The sequence below is a fragment of the Muscardinus avellanarius genome (genome assembly GCF_963383645.1).
Source record: "Muscardinus avellanarius genome assembly, chromosome: 4".
NCBI lineage: Eukaryota > Metazoa > Chordata > Mammalia > Rodentia > Gliridae > Muscardinus > Muscardinus avellanarius.
The window spans coordinates 157,624,967-157,647,030 of NC_137789.1; the positions used below are offsets into that span (position 1 = coordinate 157,624,967).

Here is a 22,064-nt window from a genome sequence, read left to right on the forward strand (position 1 = left end):
GCTGGCTGCCCTCGAGGTGGCTCACAGCCTCACAGCTCGTGAACTCCCAGATGCTAACTCTTGTCCACAATCTCATTTAATCTCAAATCAGCCTGTGAGGAGGAACCACACCATCATCATATTTTACAGGCAATGGCATCTGCCTGTCGGGCTTGTTGAAACATAAGTGCACGAAAGACAGAAGCCAGTGCCCTTGCGTGGTAGCCAGCGCTAGCGATTCCTCACTAATCCCCTTTCCCTTTCTTCCTCCTGGGAGCTTTCCAAAGAGCAGGAGGCTCTAGGACTTGGCTTTGCAGACATTGGCCCTTGGCCTACCACCTCCCCTCTTTAACATAGATATGACTAAGAGCATGAATGAAATAAAGACAGATAGAAAGAACGAGCAGAGGCAGATGTGGAGCTGGTTTAAGAATCTATTTCAAGCCTTTCCAGAGGCGGGCTGGGGCGCACAGACCAGACTAGCCTATCTGCTGCTGCCCCAGAGCACTTGCGTAAGCAGAGCCAGCCGCCCAGGGCTCCCTCGCGCACTGCCACGTGGCGGGGAGCGTGTCAGCTTTGATAGCATCAAATCAGACTGCATGGACCAGAACGGAGGACCCGGAATGAGGTCAGCCGGGAAGGGAGGCAGGGGCTGAAGACCAGGGAGCGTGTGGCATGGGTTCCAGATGTTCCAGGGAGCAGTGATGAGCCCACAGCTGGATGTGGGTGGAGAAGCGACTGGGAACCGGAGTGGCAGTGGCTATAGGAGAAGCATCCTAACTTTAAATATAGTGGGGATCTCACGCATTCGGTCTAGAAGTCGCCTCCCCAGGTCCAGCCTATGGAGTCCCAATAAAGGCTCCTCCCTACAGGGCACCCCCACAAGTTCCTTAACTCCTACTTTGGCTCATCTTTCAAATGCACCCTTGACCCACTGGCACCCGCACGCCCACCTGAGCAAGTCCACTTCCCTCTGCATCCTGCTCCCGGCCTCCCTCTCAGCCCCCCTGCATCTGTACTGCTGCAGGTACCAGTGGTGTCCAGTTAGCGAGCCTGGGGCTTCTACCTCCAAGCTACACTGCGACCCTACCTTTTTTTTTTTAATCTTGAAACAGGGTCTCACTGAGTTGCAAAGGGCCTCACTAAGTAGTTGAGGCTAAGAATCTGCAATCCTCCCAAATGCTGGAATTACAAGTGTGTGCCACCATGCCTAGCTAGTGAAGCCCTCTCTTCCTTCCTTCCTTCCCTTCCTTCCTTCCTTCCTTCCTCTCTCCCTCCCTTCCTTCCTTCCTTCCTCCCTTCCTTCCTTCCTTCCATCCATGGTACTGTAGATGAACCCAGAGGCATTCTATCTCCGAGCTATACCCCAGCCACATTTTTTTATTTTTTATTTTGAAACAGGATCTCACTGAGTTGCAAATGGCCTCACTAAGTAGCTGAGGCTGTCCGCGAACCTGTGATCCTCCTGTCTCTGCCTCCCAAGTGCCAGGATTACAAGCCTGTGCCACCACGCCCGGCCTGAAGCCCTCCTCTTAAATGTACTTGTTCCCCAGCCTCTATGACCCCATTTTTGCCTGCTGCCCAGCTCAGCATGTCTGGCTCCTTTTCTCCTCCTCCTCCCCCTTCCCCAACTCTCCCTCTGTGTGTCTCTCATCTCCCTAGCAGGCTCCTTTTCCTCTGCTCACAAGAAATGCCTATTCCCAAAAGTTATTTTTAGCTTTCCTTTGTTCAACTTACTCTAAAATCCTTTGGCGATCTTGTACCTGTTCCCAAGAATTGTATGTATGTATGTATGTATGTATGTATGTATGTATGTATTTTGCAGTGCTGGGGATTGAACCCAGGGGCATTCTACCTTCAATATACACAGCCCTATTTTTTTATTCTTTATTTTGAAACAAGGTCTCACTAAGTTACAGAGGGCCTCACTAAGTAGCTGAAGCTGTCCGCAAACTGCGATCCTCCTATCTCAGCCTCCCGAATGCTGGGATTACAAGCTTGCGCCACCATGAGCCCAGCCCAAGAACTTATTTATAAGATGACACAAATCATGTCTCATGTGACCCTCCCACCCTTGACCCTGACTCCCTGAACCCAGTGCTCCCTGACGCCCCAGGTCCTGGGACTGCACACAGGGCCCTCCGTCCACGAGACAGCTCTAGCCACTCTTCTGAGACTATAGGTGCCTCCTTCCCATCTCCTTACACCAGGCAGGAGGCTTCAGGAGAGGCCCCAGGACATTGGCACACACGTGATTTTTAAACCAGGGATGAGTAGGCACACCAGAGACCAGGGACCAGATCTAGCTCTCTACCTACTTGTGGCCCCAAGAGCTAGCAATACTGTCCACATTTGTAAAAGGTTTGAACTAAAAATAAGAATATTTCATAACATGTAAAAATTATATGAAATTCAATTTTGGTGTCCATATATAAAGTCACAGTGGTATATAGCCACATCTACCGTTTCCACGTGACTGGGGGACTAGGGCTGCTTCCTACTGCAATTTAGTTTTAGCAGAAGGAGGCCACGTGGCCTGTGAAGACTCATTGATTTACTGTTTGGCCCTTTACAGAAAAAAGAATTCTGTCCCATGGAATAAATCATTCAGTTACAAAAAAAGGTGCAGTGTTAATAATAGGCATATTATTTATATGCTGTAATCAGTAGCAGTCAATAATCAATCACTCTGATGTTGAATAGGACCCTACTGTGATCAGAGCACCGTGTGGAGGGTACAGAAATGACCCTTGCATGGATTCTGCTTTCCAGGAAGCAAGGCCAGGGCTCAGGGGAAATAAAGGAAACCAGGGAAGCCACGTGGGTAGCTGGAGCCAGCCAGGAGAGGGGCGCCTTGGTACTGTGCACTCGCACAGCTTGCCAAAAGGATTCTCCCCTTCAGTAGGGCACACAGAATACCAGTGCCCCACGAATGTCCCCATCCTAAGTCCCAGATCCATGGGGGTGTGATGCCATGTGGTCAGGGGGTTAAGGTTGGAGAGAAAAAGTAGAGAAACTGCTAGTAGCTAAAAACCAACAACAACTAAAAAAACAGATTCTCCCCAAGTCCTCCCGAATGAACACTGCTCTTCAGGCATTTCAGTGGAGCAGTGGAGGCCCATTTTCAGGACTTCTGACCTGTAGAGCTATGAGGTGCTAAGTGTGTATTGTAGGAATTTGCCATAGCAGCACCGAATCCTAGCTCACTCCTGAACATCGCTGGGTCTCTTTTCAATGAACTACTTAAAAGAAAAACTGCCAGGACTCCCGTTGGCTTTCCAGGCTGAGTCTACATCAGGTCAGCTCACGTGTGCCTGCCCTGGTCCTTCTCTCGTTGAAGAGGGCCAGGCAGGAGCCTGGGACTCTTCGCTGTCTGCCCGTGGCCCTCAGACTAAATTGTCACACAGCAGGACTATTGTGTCCGCCTCGGATCTGACACTAGTAGATTTTGTCCTGAATGGCAGTTTCACCAGGATTGCCTTTATCTCAGTGTAAAAGCCTCATTAGATTCCTTGTGGCTGTCAATTTTGGGTACTGCTTATCACTTCGGGCAAGTGTGCTGTCAGCCCAGAGTGCAGAGAACAAGTGCTTATTCTCCCCTCTCCCCTCAGCTCTTCCAAGCACCTGCCTGACCTGCAGGGGCTCCCTGCTTCTCCTTGGCCCTCTGGCCCTTTTAGGGCATCCAGCTCACTCCCTGGGCCTACGGCATGGACCACGGTATGAGCATCATCAGCCACTGAGCCTGGATGAGCATTTTACCTTGCACCTGGCCCAGACGGTGTCACTGGTGCCACAGCACACTGGAGCCCAAGGGTCCCGAAGGATAACCCAGTCAATCACTGACACTCACCATGTCACCCCGCAGGTTGAAAGCCATCTCTTCCCACCAGTGCTCTCTCTGCAGGCCTGCCCTCTTCCCAGCTTCTCACCCTAGGGAAGGAAGGAGAGTGTCGCACGTGCTTGCTAATGCTCCAGTGCCCTCCAGTGTGGGCCGTTCCTTCTAGAGACCCAGGGCCCTGGTCCGCCAGCCCAGCTCCCACCTTGAGCCTGGCGTCTAGGTAGGAGAAGCTAAGTTGTGGCTAGAGCAGAGCCATGTGGCACAGCACGCCTGTAGTTCTTGGTCCATTGGACTTCAAGAACAGGCCAGAGACTGAGTCACTTATAAGCTCCAGAAACTCAAGACTCATGGTTGCAGAGGCTGCAAAATTCATGCTCAAGGAGCCACAGACTGGTGTCCGGTGAGGCCCCTCCTGGCTCACCAATATTCCCCAAGAACATCCTTACGACCTGCCTCTTTCAACCATGCACCACCGGGCTACAGTACCTCTTAATGAATCCACTTGAATTATTAATCCAGCAATGGATTTATTCACTGATGTGATTAGACTCCTCATGCTTCAATGATTTCATCTATGAACTTTTTTATTTTTTGCAGTACTGGGGATAGAAACCAGAGGGTATTCTACCTCTGAACTACACCCCCAGCCCTATTTTTTTTTTTTATTCTTTATTTTAAAACTGGGTCTCATTAAGTTGAAGAAGGCCTCATTAAGTAGCTGAGGCTGCCTGTGAACCGCAGTCCTCCTGGCTCAGGTTCCCAAGTACTGGGATTACAAGTGTGTGCCACCACACCTGGCTACCTATGAACATTTGTACATTGCCAGCTCTCGAGCTTTCCCAGGGGATGTTCTCTATCCAAACCCTAAGGGCCTTGGAGAAGTGTGAGGCTGAGCTGTCTCACGGGAGCCCCCTCGGGAGGGTCTCTGCTGATGCCTTCAGGCTCTGGGCCTCAGATAAGGGGAGTGCACCGAGTAGAAACCACCCATCGCTAATTTAGTTGACAACTAGCACCAGCCTTGTGTCCTGGGACGTTAGAAGGGGCCCTTGCTGTCATCTGCCTGTCATCTCAAACTTGTCAGTGATCAGCTGTTCACTAAAGCATCTTGTCAATATTAGAAGCATCTGGAAAGAGAATTTCCTAAGGCCTTCTGAGATTCCCGGGCGATGGTCTCTATAAACTCATAGTGCAGGTATGGCAGCTGATGTCCTCCTGTCCCTGCCACACATCACCCCTGTGTGGGGGAGATGCACTGCTGGGTCTGACCAAAGGCACTCTGTGGGTGGCTCCTCCGGAGGTACTCTGAGCTGCCTGGCATTAGACATGGAGGTAGTGAGCTCTTCTTTGACTAGTCTGCTACCGGGTTAGAATGAAGGAATGTTCCACATCAAAGTCTGCCACATGAACAGGCAATTATGAAGAACATTTTCAGTCAGTGCGATGCCCAGTGTGTTCTTAGGCTTTATAAAGCTCCTTCTCTGTTATTTGTGGTGCTCCATGGTGCCTAGATACACGCTTTCATTAGAAGCCAGTGGGAAAGTATTGCAGAGGCAAGGTTCACTGGAGCAGGCGGTCATCAGCAGGCGAACAGAGCCCTCTAAGTTCTGGCCGGACACGGGAGCAGAGGTCTGGCTTTGGATACTGACTCTGGACACAGCTCATTTTATCCACGCATCCTGTTCACACACTAGCAGGAGAGGCCCTAAAGTATTTGAGCTCAGGTACATACCATGCACAGCATTGACTTCAACAAGGAGAGCCCTTTCTCTTATCCATTACACTCATTAAGAAGGTGCAAAGTTCACAAAAGAAATTAATTTCTAGCAACTATTATTCTAGCATGTCTCCTTTGGATCAAGGTAAGCAGAGCTGAAACTCATAGGCCACTTTATTGTAGGCAGTGGTTTGCTAATTCAAGGCTGCTGACCTCCTGACTACTTACAGCCTATCTCTTGAGCTAGGGCTCACTGTTAAGTGTTTGAGGGCAATTTGCACACCTCTCAACACTTAAACTCTGCTCTCTCTGTGGCAGGTACCGTTCTTGGAACTGTATACAATGTTAGCTCATTTAATTATTGTCCCCTAAGAAGCCCATGCACTCAGGGAATCCATTTCACAGATAAGGAAGCCTGGTCATGGTACACGGGGGCCACTGGTCAGTGGGAACTGAAGTGCATCTCGGCCCATTTATTCCGGAGCCCTCATTCTAACCATTGATCTAACCCACCTCTCAATACCAAGTGCGACTCAAATCTCATTCTTGACATCTCAGGCCAAGGCTTTTGTTAAGGGGAGACGTTGGTAGCTGAGTTCTAGGTTATAAAGATGCTGCAATATGTCCAGGCAAGAATGAGCAGGGTCAAATGGTATTAATAGCACAGGGTACCACATTTAAACGTGAAAATAGGGAAGGATTATTGACTTTACAAGGAGTCCATAGAGGAAGCTGTCCTTAGGGCTAGAAAAGGGGTGACGTCTTCTCTCCTTGAATGTGTTTGTTAAAATGATAGATAGATAGATAGGCAGACAGACAGACAGAATGAAGACTGTATTTCCAGCTCTGTAGATAGAGACCACAGGGTCTCTATCAAATTACTAGACATTGCTATGAAATGTAGCCATTGGCGATATGTAAATGACTAGGCTTGTCTGTGTGCCAAAATATATATATTTACATTTTATATAAAAATATAAAAAATTATATTTATATATAAAATATATAAAAGCTTATATTTTATATATTTTTAACAAAAACAGGCAGAGGCCTGCACTTGTCTCATGGGCCACAGGTAGCTGATCTCTGATAAGACTCCAATTTCATATTCATCTGCTTACATTTATACCACGGCCTGGGAAATTCCAATTCCATACTTAATGTGCAGAATCACGCTACACTCGGTCAAAAAAAAAATCCTCCTCTCTTCATTGTGTTATCAGGGGAATTATACGAATATGAGTGACTCTTTAGGCTCGTTTTTTGGACCGTGTTAGGAAGAACATCATTATTCAGTTCCTGAGCTCTCATGGTCTAGGTGGCTACACTGATTCTGAGGAACAAATGAGCCTGAAATCAGATGGTATCACAGGCTTAGAATAAGGTTATGCCTGTTGATGGGAAGTTCCAGGCAGGTGGGTTGCAGGGCGGCGGCCTCCAGGAAGAGCCTCGGCACCGGTTAGTATTTCTTGCTTTATCTTCAAGCCTCCCTTCCACTAAACTGTGTCTTTCATCTTGTCCCCAGTGCTCAGAGCAGCACTGGGCAGCACAGCAGAAAGCTGGTGAAGGCAGCCTCTCGGGAACTAATCCAGCTGTGGGAGGACAGGAGTGGGGCTCACAAAAGCAATTCGGCCTTTTTGTGGCTTCTGTGGTAAGGGGGGAAGGAGCAGAACTACACAGTGCTTGGTTGTCCTGAGAATGACCCTGCCCATGGGTAGTGTCCTCCCCACAGATGGACAGAAGAGGATGCATAGTTCCTCCTATAATTATGCCACCTGGCATTGAAAAAGGAATCTTGCCGGAACAACTGAAGTTAGTATCAGCTGACCTTAAGAGAGGGAGATCATCTGGGTGGGTTTCATGGGATGCTCATTCTTGGAAAGAGTGTTTCCTCTGACTGTAGCAAAAGGAGCGGGGGAGAGACGAGAAGATTGAGGATGCCCAGCTGGTATGAGGATGGAGGGGGCACATGAGAAGGAATGTACATGGCCTCTAAGAGAAGACAGAGGATCCCAGCACCCACGCAGCAAAGACTGCAGACTTCAATCCACAGGGCTTGGATTCTGCCAGTAGCCAGGATAAGCCGGGGAGCTAAGAGGCTTCAGAGCAGAGTCCAGCCTGACCAGCTTGACCTGTCTTCTTGAGACCACATTGAGCATGCCTGGATGGAACTGAGATCATCGCTAAGCAACTTTTAAGTCACTAAATAACATGGTAACTTGTTAGGCACCACCCTACCAAGATGGCGAACCTCCCCTGCACAAGCTGTAGCCATGGAACGAGGAAGCCCTGGGCTCGCGTCCTGTCTCTGCAGCAGCACCTTTAGGACATAGTCTCAGAACCTTGGGAAGGTAGTCCCTTCCCTGTATGTCTTTGGCACTTACTTTCTACTGTCACATGGCAGAAAGAGTGGAAAGAAGCCCCATATATCCAACAACTGGATGGCAGTAATTCTGAGCAATCCTAAAATCAAATTGCTGAGAGCTCTCAGCAACTAGCCTTACATGTCAACACGCACTGATAGTGGCTGAGCTCTCTAGAACATTAGACGCTAACCCCTTCCCTACCCCCAGACCCTCTGGACCTCTTTGAAGCCCACAGCTAAGAAGGTGTCAGAGTTTTCCTCTCTGGAATCTTGGTTATGCTCCCAACAGTGGTGGCCAGCTATGGAATAGCTGGTGGCCCACCCAGGCCCTTCACAAACATGGCCTCCTTAAGTCCAGCCTCTGGCCCCAGGCCCCAGGAAGGACAACTGGAGTTCAGATCTGCCCATTAACTTGACCAAGGCTGCACGGCCAGTACAGGACAGCACGTGCTTCTGGTGGCTGATGGGGCCACATCGCTCCTACTCTTTGCACTTCTCTATCTGTGCATACCCCCCAGCCCTCCTATACAGAGAGGCCCACCCCACCCCATGAGAGGGGAGCAACAAGGGGAGAGAACGGAAGTTGGCAAGTACCAGCGAGACTGGCAATTGTGAGAAATGTCACCAGCTGCCGGCAGCGACTCCCAGATGTCTCTGGCACCCAGGCCCCTCCTGGGCAAGGAACCTTGTCCCAATTTTTAGCCAGTGGCAAATGAGCCTCCAGCAAATTACATTAGTTTGCTAAATGGTTGAAGTGCCTTGAAGCAAGTTTTCACCATGCACCAGGGTGAATTCCAGCTGTAGCTGGTAGGTTCCAATCATGGTGTCACTGAGGGATATTTGCCTTGTCCCCTGTTTTCTCTCCCCTGGGGTCACTGCCTTGAACCCAGCCATTCACCCAGGGGCTGAGTCACTGGAAGTAATGCATGCTTACCCTGACAGTCCACACCTTGTACAGAATGCAGGCGGGGTCTGTGGGGTGAGATGCACAGCCGTGTCCCCCAGTGAATGCAGAGGACATCGGGCCAGCCACTCCCTGTGTAGAACTGTAGGAGAAGTGGCATTCAGAGGCCACCGAGGGCCCTGGAGTATGGCTGTTGTCATTTCAGGTTTCTCTGTGTGTCTTTGTTTTTGCTTATTTATTAATGCCCCACCTGTTCCTAAAACAGATCTGAATAGCCTGGCGCTTTGGAGAGTAAAGGCCAGGTTTGTTTGTTTTAATTTTTAAATCATGGGACTGAGTCACACTGACAGGAGGAATATGGACAGAGAAACCTTGGCTCTCATCACCGCCATCTCTGGAAAATGCCCTCTCTCCTCTCCTATTCGTTTTCTCTTTCTTTGCATGCCATGACGTTTGCCGCTTTAACCATTTACAAGTATACAGTTCAGGAACATCACTTGGACCCATGATGTTGTACAGCTGTCACCACAATGCACTTCCAAATTGTTTCATCACCCTGTGTGGAAAGGCCTAGCCCCTGACCCCACCCCACTCTGATGCCCACATAACTGGACTGCATGGCAGGTGGAGGCCGAGCCCCGAGAGGCTGTGCCAGTGCCCCCAGGTGGACCCGCCCCTGCCTGCTCTGCCTTCTAGCCTGTGCACGCAGACCCATTCACAGTGGTTCTTGACTCATGGGATTAGTCATCAAGGGAACAACGGGAGGAATCTGGGACGGCGGGGGCCCTGACAAGAGGGCACAGGGGTGCTGCTGAGGGGGCTCTGGCCTGAGCTGGGACTCCCCTTGATTTTCATGATGGATCATGAAAATCAGGCCGTGCACTCCCTTGCTGGGCATTTAGGTTGATTTCTTATCATGGCCTTTGTAACTATTGCCCTCATCAACACAGTGCAGGGATTCTTTGGACAAACTGGCTTCATTTCCTTTGGTTATATCCCCAGGAGGGGAATGCTGGAGGATACAGAAGTTCTACCTTCAATTTGTTTTGGGGGATCTCCCTATCTCTATCATCGTGATGGTTTCATTGATTGACACCTGCACTCAGTGCATAATGACCTTTTATCCATAACCTAGGCAACACTTACTCTTTTTCAAATACACTCATCTCTTTTTTAAGACTTTTTGACCAACAAGTTTTATTATCTGACAACTTGGAAACAGGTAAAAATTCACTCACCCCATACCCAAAAAAAGAGACAAAGTTGAAAACTCTCCAAATATCTTCATGGAGGACAGGTCAGAATTGAATCTTAGCTTTTCAGGGTTTGAAAAAATACTATTTTATTTTATTATATTTTATTTTATTTTTATACTGGAGATTGAACCCAGGGCCATACTACCTCTGAAATCCTCCCTCCCCCCGCCACAGCTCTTTGAGTTTTTTGGTTTTTTTTTTTTTTAATTTTGAAACAGGATCTCACTAAGTTGCTGATGTTGCTGAGGCAGGCCTAGAACCTGCCACCTTCCTGTCTCTGCCTCCTGAGTAGTAAGATTACAGGTGTGTGCCACCACACCTGGCTCACTTAGTACAATTTTTAAGAACTATATTGCCCTGTCGTTTTTCTGGCCATATGTTATTGCCTTAATTTTTTCTAAAATGTACATAGTTAATATTATTTAATATATAAGTAAAATATAAGAAATATAAGAATCTATAGCAATGCATGTGGGAAAATGTTCTCTGTAGTGTCAACACAGGCTCAACACTCCTGCAATTACAGTAGACAAGAGCCATGGGCAACCCCTAAGCAAGTGGGTGAAGTTGTATTCAATGAAACTTTATTTCTGCAAACATCTTAGGAAAACTATGCTCAAAAACGAGGAAAATGGCTAGTGGCAATGATGGGGATGTGGAGAAGCTGGAACACTCGTGCTCTGTTGGCGGACATCTAAAGTGGTAGCACCACCAGGGAAAATAGTGTGGACGTTCCTTAAAAGTAGAACTACCATCTGGCCTGTCAGTGCCTTTTGGGTGTATACCCAAGAGAATTGAAACCAGGGCCTTAAAGAGAGATGAGGAGGCACAATGTGTTACATACATAGACTATAATGTTATTCAGTCTTAACAAGGAAGGGAATTTGAACACATGTACCAACATGAATGTAACTTGAGAATATTTCGCTAAGTGAAATAAGCCACTCGTAAAAAAGATAAGTAGTTTATTATTCCTCTCATATCTCTCACCTAGAGTTGTCAAATTCAAAAAGACAGGAAGGATAATGGTTGCGGGGGCTGGGGAGGGGAGTGGGGGGCTCTTGCTTAGTAGTCCCGGAGTCTCGTGTTTACAAGACGCAGTGTCTGAGGACAGAGGATGAGGGTGGTTGTACCACTGGGTGGGTGTACCAGTGCCACTGACAGATACAATTAAACATGGTTTAATGGTGCGTAACATTTTAAATATGCTACCACAATTTTTTAAGGCTTTAAAAAGACAAAACTTCAGCCGGGCGTGGTGGCGCACGCTTGTAATCCCCGCGCTTGGGAGGCTGAGACAGGAGGATCGCACAGGTTCAAAGCCAGCCTCAGCTACTCAGTGAGGCTCTCAGCAACTTAGTGAGACCCTGTTTCCAAATAAAATATATATTAAAAAAAAAATAGGTCTGGGAGCATAGCCCGGAGGTAGAAAGCCTCTGGGTTCCACCACCAGTACCACCAAAAATAAATAAATAAATAAATAAATAAATAAATAAATAAATAAAGTAAAAAAAGACAAAACTTCACCAAAAAAGAAATAAATAAACAGACTTGGTAGCATAGTTCCTGAGCCCTGCTTTGCAGGATGTGAAAGGCCTCTTAGCCAGTATTAGAAGCGCAATTCCATCCCACCTCAGAACCTCCATTTGAGTACTATCAGCCATGAGACATTCTGGGAAAGGGAGGACTATGGAGACAATTAAAAAACGAGCGGTTGCCGGGGACTAGGCGGGAGGGATGAATAGGTGGGGCACAGAGGATGTTTGTAGGGCAGTGAACATACTTTTTTGATACTAAATGGGGAATGAGTGTCGTTACACATTGGTCACACCCATACAGTGTAGAGCACCAGCCTGTGGACGATGGTAGGAACTGGCAGGTGGGTATCCATGCAGGTCCATTCATTGTCACAAAGGTGCCTGTCTGCTGGGGGCTGCTGATAATGGAGGAGGTCGGGCTTTGGGATCATAGACCTTGCGGGAACTTGGCCCTCCTCACTGAATTTTACTGGGAACCTATAGCTGCTATAAAAATATCATCTATTAAAATATAAACATGGAAGGGGTAGAAGATGAGGGTTCAGATGAAGCAGTGATGGGGAGAAGCAATACTTGTTGAAGCCAAGTAAAGAGTCTGGGATGTGCTATATCTTTTGGTGTACGTTGGCAATTATCCTTCATACTATATAAAAACAATTGCTGGGACTGCTTTGGACCATGCTGAGCACCAAGGCCGAGGTTCCTAAGGAAGACAGCGTGATGTGTGGTAGGGGGTTGGCCTTGGTCCAGACCAGCCCTGCTCTTCCAGGAATGCGCACTTCTGCACCTCTGAGCCTGCTTCCTCCTTTCTAAAATATCAGATGATTCATATCACACAAGACCAGGGAGCAGGAAGCAACACAGTTTATGTGAAGGTGCAATCTCCTTGCATTCAGTGGGGCCTCTGTGCTTGATAACCGAGCAGCCAAGCAGCAGGGCCAGGGTGGGTGTTGAATGAGGAAACAAGGCCCCATGCTGGGATCCAGCCACAGTCAGGATTGCCCATCTCTGGCCCTTCGTGACTCCTTGCCTCTGAGTACTGGTACAGCAGGGACTGGGGCTGAATATGAATCCTCGTAGCCCAAGCCAGATGACTAGACAGGGGCTAGAGATCTCTTGGAGACTCTGAGGTGGGGTGCCACACCCAAGTCCCCAGCGGGCCCGCCCTGGGGATTCTCCATCCCTGTCCATATCACAGCTCAGCTGGCTTCCAACCGGGCTGGCAGGGAAAAAGACTTGGCAATTTGGGGTTTAGTTAAGAGTCTGGTGGATGTTTAAGACTTTATTGATTTGGAAAAGAAATAAGGCAATTTTGGAGAACACAAACTCTTCCCAGTGTGGACAGCAAATAAAAGCAATTGAGTCTTTGGTTTTAGGGCTTCCTGACCATACATGTCTCTTCCCCAGGTGAGAGTCTTCAGGCCCCACCTCTCCCTCATCGCCCACCTGCAGATGTTTGCAGACTCTGCCCACATGCCTGGTGCTTCCTGACTCGCCCCCAACTGACCCTTCTGGCTTTATTCCCAGGAATTTCTAGGGACATTGGTCCTCCCATTCTCTCCCAAACCCTGAGAACATGAGGCATCTTCCCAGCTGCTATGCATTGAGCACTTCACCACGCCCACACTGGGGGTCTTTCTTGAAGGTCATTGCCTCTGCATCCATGGTGAGGTCCCAGGCAGGAAGTTGCTGACTCAGTCGCAGACCATGAAGGAGCCGCCCTGCCAAGTGTGGGCAGTCTAGGGACTGATCAGCGGGAAGGAAACCCTCCCGCCCCCTTCCCTTTAAGTGAGGTGACATCCTCTGTGTCTCTGGCCCTTCACCTCAAGTCTCCTCTTCCTCCCAGCATGCCTGAATTCTGCAGTAATCATTTTAAGGCAAATTTCCAGATCCGTTGTCCTGCAGGGATGGAATCTGTCATTGTTAATTTGTTTCCTTTTCTCCACCCATTTTGGGTGCAACATTTTGTTAAAGGATGCATTTTTCCCCCAAAGTGACTGTTTTAATGCCAGAAGTATTTAAATGCCCTCATATTGAACTGTACAATCTAATTATGTAACTTAAAGTATGTTTAGGGAAGGAATTAAAAAAAAAACAAAGCCTCACAATTTGAGAAATGAAGCTTTGTATTTCACTGGAAGTTCAGTGCCTTTCTCCATATTTTTCCCTCTTTAGTAATGAGGTGCCTCATCTTGAGTTTTATTGGCAGCAAACTCTGGGTAACAGGGATGCTAGAAATGCCCGAGGCTCCATGGTAATCAAGTCATTTTAGTGCCTGTGAGTGTGCCAGGAGCTTGTAATAGTTAAATTGGTTTCTGATTACTTTCTACTTGCTAAGCTCACCCTTTCTCAATTAACACATAATTATTTAGGACTGTGCTACTGTTATTGCTCCACACATTGTATCCCAACAGGCAGCTTCTGAGATGATCTCCTCCTGGAGCCACAAGGCATCCCTTGGTTCCTTTGGTACAAAGACATATTGACACATGGGCCAAGAAGCCAGGCTGGCAGGTTGTCCTCTAGAAAGGTCATGATGCTGAGAGGCTCAGCCCTTAGCAGGTGCCGTACACGGCCACACCCAGCCCCAGCCCGTGTCCCCGAGATGTTCAGAGTGAAGGAAACAAGAGGCACATCTTCCTCATTGACCAAATGTGGCTTAACATTTTGTCTAGCGTCAGTGGAGATCATAGTGTTCAGCGATACCTTGTAATGATGGCTCTTTCTCACCTTCAGTCCTAAACTTCAGAACACAACAAACTTCAAGTCAAAAGTCCCGGGGAGCGCAGAGCCACCAGAGCTCAGGGCTTGTGTCCATTGGTGGAGGGCAGGAGAATCTCACAAGCTTGAGCATCGACTTTTAATTATGATAAGGTTTACATTGTTTTATTTGCAAATGACGATGGGGGCATCTTGATCCTGATTTTAGAGAAAATGCTTTCATTTTTTCCCCCATTCCATACAATGTTGGCTGTGGATTTATCATATATTGCCTTGATGATGTTGAAGTTTCTTCTGTCCCTAATTTCTTCAAGGTTTTTTTAACAGGAGTGGATGTTAGATTATGTACAATGCTTTTTCTGCATCTACTGAGATTGGCCATGTGACTTTGTCCTCAATTCTATGTATGTGATATATCACAGTCATCAACTTGCCCATGGCGTATCCATCCCTGGAAAGGAAGCCAGCTCAGTCGTGGTGCACAACCTCATTGATGTGGCTTTGAATGTGAATTGCTAGCACTTTATTAAGAATTTTTGGATCTATGTTCATCAAGGATATTAGTCTATAATTTTCTTTCACTGAGATATCTTTATTTGGCTTAGTATTAAGGGGATGCTGGCTTCATAGATAAAGAACTAAAAAAACTTAATAAAAAAAAGATAACCCTGTCAAAAAGTGGGCCAGCAAAAGTGGGCCATAGAACTGAATAGACACTTTTCAAAAGAAGAAATGCAAATAGTCAACAAAAGTATAAAAATATTCAACATAATTTGCATTGGGGGAAATGCAAATCAAAACTACACCAAGAGTCCATCTAACTGCAGTTAGAACGTCAATCTTCCAGAATACAAACAATAATAAATGCTGACAAGGCGCACACAAACACACACATATACACAGTGGAATTTTACCCAGTCTTGAAGAAAAAATTATGTATGTCATTTTCAGGAAAATGGATAGAACTGTAGAATATTATACTGAGATCAGCCAGTCTCAGAAAGTCAAGGGTCATATGTTTTCTTTTATATGTGGAAGCTAGAGAGAAAATGGGGAAAAAAAGACTTCCCAGTGAAATAATGGAAGAGGTTTAGGGGAGGGAGTCAGAGAGGGGGGGAAAAAGGAAAATTGAACAAGAAAACAGTTCAAATTACACTATGTCCACATATAAAGTTAATACTACCAGTCTCAGTAACCTGAACCAGGAGAGAGGAGGAGGAGCCTGGTGAGATGTAGGGAACCTATGATCCTCCTGTCTCAGCCTCTCAAGTACTGGGATTACATGTGAGTGCCACCATGCCAACTAAAACTAAATTCTGTTACCTGAGGGAAGATGTTTTAAAATTTTTTCACCAATCCTGGGACAGCACATGATGCTGAGTAACTTTCTGAAGTTGGCATAGCTAAATATTTACAGGGATATGAAACCATAGAATGGCAGGTACCTAAAGCTAGATTATGGCTTTCATGGTACAAATGTGTAAGTGTGCCGGCTATGGTTAAATTCATATTTGACCCTTCCAGGATTTAAGTGTGTTTTGTTTCTAGTGGGAGCTCATCAGGATTACATGTCTAGGAAGGAAGTGAGGACAAGTTTCTGGGTTGGTTCACTCATTTGTTTGTTTAAATGTACAATTTTAGGAATAAACCGTCTTCATTCCCTATGGCCCCTAATTCTTAAAAGTGGGTGCTGTAAGAACAGGCTGATAAAGAAACTGCTTCTGACATCCCGAGGACAGGAAGAAGTTGCCAAGAACAGGGAGACTCAATTATTTATGTCACACCATTCGAAATAACACTGATTGGGGGTGTGCCTCATGGTAGAGCGTTTGCCCATCACACAAGAGGCCCTGGTCAGTACTGCAAAAGAGCAAGAGAAGGAAGTACGGAAGGAGTCCTCTTGAGTTTATGACATTGTGAATCTTTTTAGATTGACTCAATTTGCCTCGATTTCTCTCTGTGGTTTTTTTTGTGTTTGGTTTTATCTTCTATAATTTTAAATAAACAAATCCTTTCAAAGATTAAAATGATTAAAAAGAGCTCTGTTGAATTTTATCTTTCTTAATCATTCTGGCCATGTGGAAGAGTCCATGGCACCATTGGAGTCACTCAGCATTCCCTTTGTTGGTTTGAAGTTGCTAATTCTTTTGATTCTTTGGTTCAAGAGTGCTCGGTCTCTTCCTCTGGAGAAACCAGACTTTTCTGGAGAGAAGCAGCAGTCCCTCTCAGGCCTGATCCCCTCCCCCTTCCCAGGATTCCTGTTGCCTGAGCATCTTTCTCAAGTTGCTTTATGTATAGACTCCTCATCTTCTCTGTTACTAAAACACTGCCAAGTTGAATGAGCTCAATCTAGAGAAACTCAGATTGCCAGGAGGATTCCACCTCTCCACTGGAGCAAGCTCAGAGTGCACTAGTTTGGTTTGGTTTGTTGGGGTTCGTGGGAAGTTCTAGACACGCACCTTTGGCTCAGCGAGATCTATTACTATCGTTATAAACTAGTGATCCCCGACAGCAGGATATTTCCAAATATGCAGAGTGGCAAGAGGTTCTTTTTGAGGCACTGAGGAACTCTGATATGGAAAACACAAGAGTTTTGCCATTGAGGAATGAGCTTGTGGTCATCAACAAACGAGAGGGGAGCCATGCCCAGCCATGGAGGCCAAATGCCTAATGAAAATTAGAGTGACAAGAACCTATAAAGAGCTAAACTATTTGGAATGCAAGGACATCCTCAGGGAGAACAAGAGGCTACCAAATAATGGAGTCTCCCTGAGCCCTCTGGTTTAAGAGCCTGATCTGGCCCACCTCCTTCATCCATCCATCCATCCATCCATCCATCCATCCATCCACCTATTTATTCATCCACCTATTCATTCCACTCATTCACCCATCCATCTACCCACCTATTCATCTACCCATCCACTCAGTCATCCATCTATCCACCCATCCACACATCCACTCATCCATCCATCTAACCCCCTATCGATCTATCTATCCATCCATCCATCCATCCATCCATCCATCCATTCGTCCATCCATCCATCCATCCATCCATCCATCCATCCAACCATCCATCCATCCATCCATCCATCCATCCATCCATCCATCCGTCCGTCCATCCATCTACTTAATCATTCATTCCTGTGATACCTCATGAACATATGTACACTATATATGTCAAGTGTTGCATGAGCATTGTGGGCATTAGGTAAACAGACTGATCTAGAGGGTTTCCAGAACTCTAAGCCACCTCCACCCGTGTGGAGCACAGGTAAAGTCCCCAGAGACGCAGAGGCAAGGCCATTCTCACCCCGCCCCCTCGATTGCCTCCAGGGGGAATTCTTCCTGTAGTAGAGGGTCCTGCTCTCGATCCAGTCGGTTTGCCTGGTGGTTTTCTCCATTACTCTCTGGTACAGAAACAGAGTGTCATGCAAAAATTCCTAATATGGTTGAGCATGGTGGCACAGGCCTGTCACCCCAGTACTTGGGAGGCTGAGGCCAGCAGGGTAACTTAGTGAGGCCTGTTTTAAAATAAAAAAAAGGAATGGAGGTATAGTTCAGGGGTAGAGTACTCCTGGATTCAATCTCCAGTACCACACACACACACACAAAAAAAAAAAAAAAATCCTAATATGATGTCCTTCTTTATGTTCCCCAGTTTGACATTTATTAGAAATAATTATTAATTACAATGGATAATAGATGTTCTTACATAAAAGTTAGCTTTTGTTTATGCTTATTTTGCCTAGTTAGCTAATTGATTTGCCTTCCTGTGGCCTGGGGACCATGGCTAGGATTCAATCCCATCAAGAGGGACCTGGGGGCTATTTGTGGGTGACTTAGATGACTCTGAGCAAGAAGCACCGCCCATGACGCGCCGGATGTGAGCTTCCTCGCATCTTATTTACTGCATTGATTATGGGGTTTATTTGATATTTCCTTTAGTTTTCCTCATGCAACTTGCATTCTATGTTATTTGTTTTTTGTCCTGGCTTTTTAAAAAATTTATAGGAAATCTAAATTATAGAATCTCTCTCTTGGCACTGCTCTTTCTTCACTGACAGTTCATTAAAAAGTTTGTGCTGAGCTCTCATATTATTTCAGCATGACATGTTTTTTTTTTTCTAAAAAGTCATTTTGAGAAATATCTTTATTTAACTAGCTGAAATTGTTCCAGAGCTTAATTAGAAGTAGCATATTGCAACTGTTTGGGTGCTATCTTGAGGCAAAATAATTACCCTGTAATAATAATGTATGTTCTAGTAAACTTGTCATTATTGTCTTAGAGGACTGGAGACAGTGTCTTCTTAATGCTCATAAGGACCCCAGGGTACTCTACTGAACAGCCAAGTTTTAAATGTTAAAGAAAAATAAATAAATAAATAAGAGAAAAACCTTAGTTATGGTCATAAGCTCCACACTTTTGAGCTTCCCGGGAGCCGACCCTGCAATGCAGGAAGTTGCTGTGTTCCATCGACCCCTGGATGTGTTCATAATTCCTCAGATTGATGCGGTGCAGGTCCCCAGAGGCTGTGTGCACAGCATTGTCAAGGGTCAGGACGGTAAGGGAGTCCTCTTCTCTTTAGTCTCTCATCCTTTACTTTCAGGGGCTGAATGTGGCAGGGCAGACTCCAACCCAAGACGGGAGGGCTGAACAGAGTTGCCAGGCCTCGTGTCTATACAAGGCCTGCGCTGAATTCTGTGATATTTGTCCTGCAACCTACGTTAGTTTCTCAGGATGCCCAAATATCTATTATTCAGCTTTTTTTTTTTTAAACAAAAGTCAATTACAAAATTCGGCAACAGAACTATTTTTCAAATTTAACTGTGCCTCCTGTATTTGCCAAATCTGGTAGCCCTGGGGCTGATGGATGCTGCTGCCCAGTCTGGGCACCTGGTTCATGACCAAGGTGGGGATCCCCACAACCCTCCATCTAGTCATTAAAAGTATAAATCCCTCCATCTGGCTATGTCTTAATGTCCCCAGAGGTTTCTGTAAGTATTCTTACCTCTCCTCTACATACCTAACATGCAGAACTTAGTAGAAGGAGGCTGCCACACTCCCAATGACCTCTCACCCACCTGCATTACCACCCAGGACATCTATTCAAATTATTAAGCTATCAGTGTGCTGATTTATCCAGTGATGACCTGATAACCCTCATGATTCACTGATTTTACCTCTGAACATTTTTCATGGCCAGTGCATGAGCTTTCCAGGGCACATTCTATATCCAAGCCCTAACAAACTTGACCTGCAGTGTTCTCCCATGACGCAGACAGTAAACTCCAGCTCGGAACATGTGGCACATCTGAATGGTGTTCCCACATCCAGCTGTTAGACTTCCTGATGGAGTGAGGTCCCCAGGACCCCTTGCAGGATGATTGTAAGAGAAACTGCAGTCACAGTAGGTGTTGGGAGGGGGCAGTGAAGACAGGTGCAGCTAGAGACTGTTTTACAGCACCACGTAGAGCTTCTCCCCTCCTCCCTCCCAGGCCCACTGACTCGAACAGCTCTGGGGTGGCAGGACGCAGGGCACTCTACTCCCGGCCTGCTGAGCTAAAGAGAGAATGTTGTCAGAGAGCAGATACTAGTAAGTAACCTAGATTCCCTTACACTTTGGCTACTTCCTGCTGTCTAAATAGAGCAAGTGTAATTAAGTTTATTATCTGTGACCTACTGCTAATTCTTCCTGCATCCTTGCCTTGTGCAAACGGCCATTTACAAAGAAGTAGCTGGACTCAGCTTTATGATTGTCAACACTTTCGAAGGTCATAAAACAAATCTATTGAATGGACAAGCTTAGAAAGACAGTGCTCTGGGGTCTTTTGTGGCAGTCCAAATTGTGTCTTTCATTGTGGGAAAGTAACAGTCACAGTACTGAAGGATGAGTTCAAAGTGGTATATTATGAGTGATTGAAGGAATTAAATCCCTGCTAAAATTGTTATCAAATCACTTCCCTATCTACTCAATTTTTCTTTTAATAAGCAAAGAGTGGTCAAAATTAGCAAATGGAATGTGGTACAAACGATAGTGAAATGAGCTATACTTTTGAGCATAGCAATATTGCAGCAAACCATTCCAAGCCGGTTAGCTCGTGTGCTAAGAGCGCTTTCAAATTCATAGCTTTAAAGAGCCACCTGGGAAAAGATAATGTAATACTCTAACATGTGACATTGCAACTTAGGAGAGATTTTGTCTTTCTTCCTTCCTTTCTTCCTTCCTGCTTCCTTCCTTCCTTCCTCCTTTCTTCCTTTCTTCTTTCCTTTCTGCCTTCCCTCCTTCTTTCCTTCCTTTCTTCCTCTTCCTTCTTCTAGACTTCTTACTGATGCTTTCCAAATGTTACTTTCAGAAGTGGTTATTTTGACCTGTTTCCTTCATTCTGCATGTGCTAATTTCCTTGATTAAATTCAGAGAGCATCTGTATGTCATTCCGTGAGCTTTTCATGGGCAAAACCTCCTAACTTTTCACAGGACTTGAAGACTTCATGTTCCAGACAGTCTAGGCTGTATCTAATTGAAATGCCAAGCCCACAAAGGTGCAGAGCCTGAGTGTGTAATTATGTAATTTTCTCTTGATCTTTCAGAGTCTTCCTGCGAGCGATTAATCAGTATGCAGATATGCTGAACAAGAAATTTCTGGATCAAGCCAACTTTGAGCTACAGGTAAGAGAAGAGGGAGAAGCTCCTTCATGGAGGAATCGCCACATTAGAACAAATGGCGGGTGGGCGCTAGTGGTTTATATTTCTAATCCTTGAACTTAATCGACCTTTCATTCCAGGTGTGGAAATGGAATTTACAGTATATATGGTTGGAACCGGGGAAGTGAAAATTATTCCTCCAGGGTGTTTGTTCACTTTGGCAAGTCGGGAGATGGAGCTGTCTCCCAGAGAAGCTCCTGAATCAGAGTGATGGGGTGGCCACGGGGTCTCAGTGTGTGTGTGTGTGTGTGTGTGTGTGTGTGTGTGTGTGTGTGTGTGTGTAGGATGGCGCCTGTGTGTGGTGTGTACACCATAAGGATTGACTTTGCCTGGCATGATTTCTTACGATGCATCAGGAATCTGTGGCTCTGGATTCCACTGTACTCTAGATGTGTTTTGGCTAGTGATTTCATTTGCCATTATCACTACTTAGATTATTTTACTGACATTTGCAAATCACAAAGAAGCATCTAGATACAAATGCTGTCTTGGTTTCCTAGGTAGGATTGTTCCCTGACTAGGAATTTGAAGAAAATCTATGTCCATTCAGTGGATGATTATAAACTATGTTACCAGATAACAGAAATTAGACACCAACAGAACTCCTGACTTGTGTTGCCTCCAGAAACTGTACGCCTAAGGGGGTTGACTTTGATATGTTTGCAAGTGTACATCATGTACATTAGGGAATTTCCTTCGATATTGAATATAATGGGTTGAATTCTAAGACATCTATTCCTTATTTCGTTTTATGAATATGTGGTGTGTGTGTGTGTGTGTGTGTGTGTGTGTGTGTGTGTGTGTGTGGTACTGGGGATAGAACCCAGGGACATTCCACCTCTGAGCTACATACCCCAGCCCTATTTTATTTTGTTTTTTGAAACATAATCTAAGTTGCCAATGGTCTCACTAAGCTGCTATGGCTGGCCTCCAATTTCAGTCCTCTTGTCTCAAGTATTAGAACCTCTTCCCAAGTACTCGGATTATGGGCATGCACCACCATACCCAACTTCTTTTGTACTTTTTTAATTTTAAATTTCTAACT

The 22,064-nt window shown here is 46.0% G+C and overlaps 1 protein-coding gene across 10 annotated transcripts in view; it reads left to right on the forward strand.

Annotated features, from left to right (window-relative positions):
* Positions 1-22,064, forward strand: part of DOCK1 (dedicator of cytokinesis 1) — a gene marked incomplete at both ends in the record, with an annotated part of 504,224 nt that overhangs the window by 376,812 nt on the left and 105,348 nt on the right. For all 10 annotated transcript variants that reach the window (XM_080694979.1, XM_080694982.1, XM_080694983.1 and 7 more), the window contains one exon: positions 20,905-20,983. In XM_080694979.1, coding sequence (XP_080551105.1) covers positions 20,905-20,983 — 79 coding nt within the window. The remainder of the gene's footprint in view (positions 1-20,904; positions 20,984-22,064) is intronic.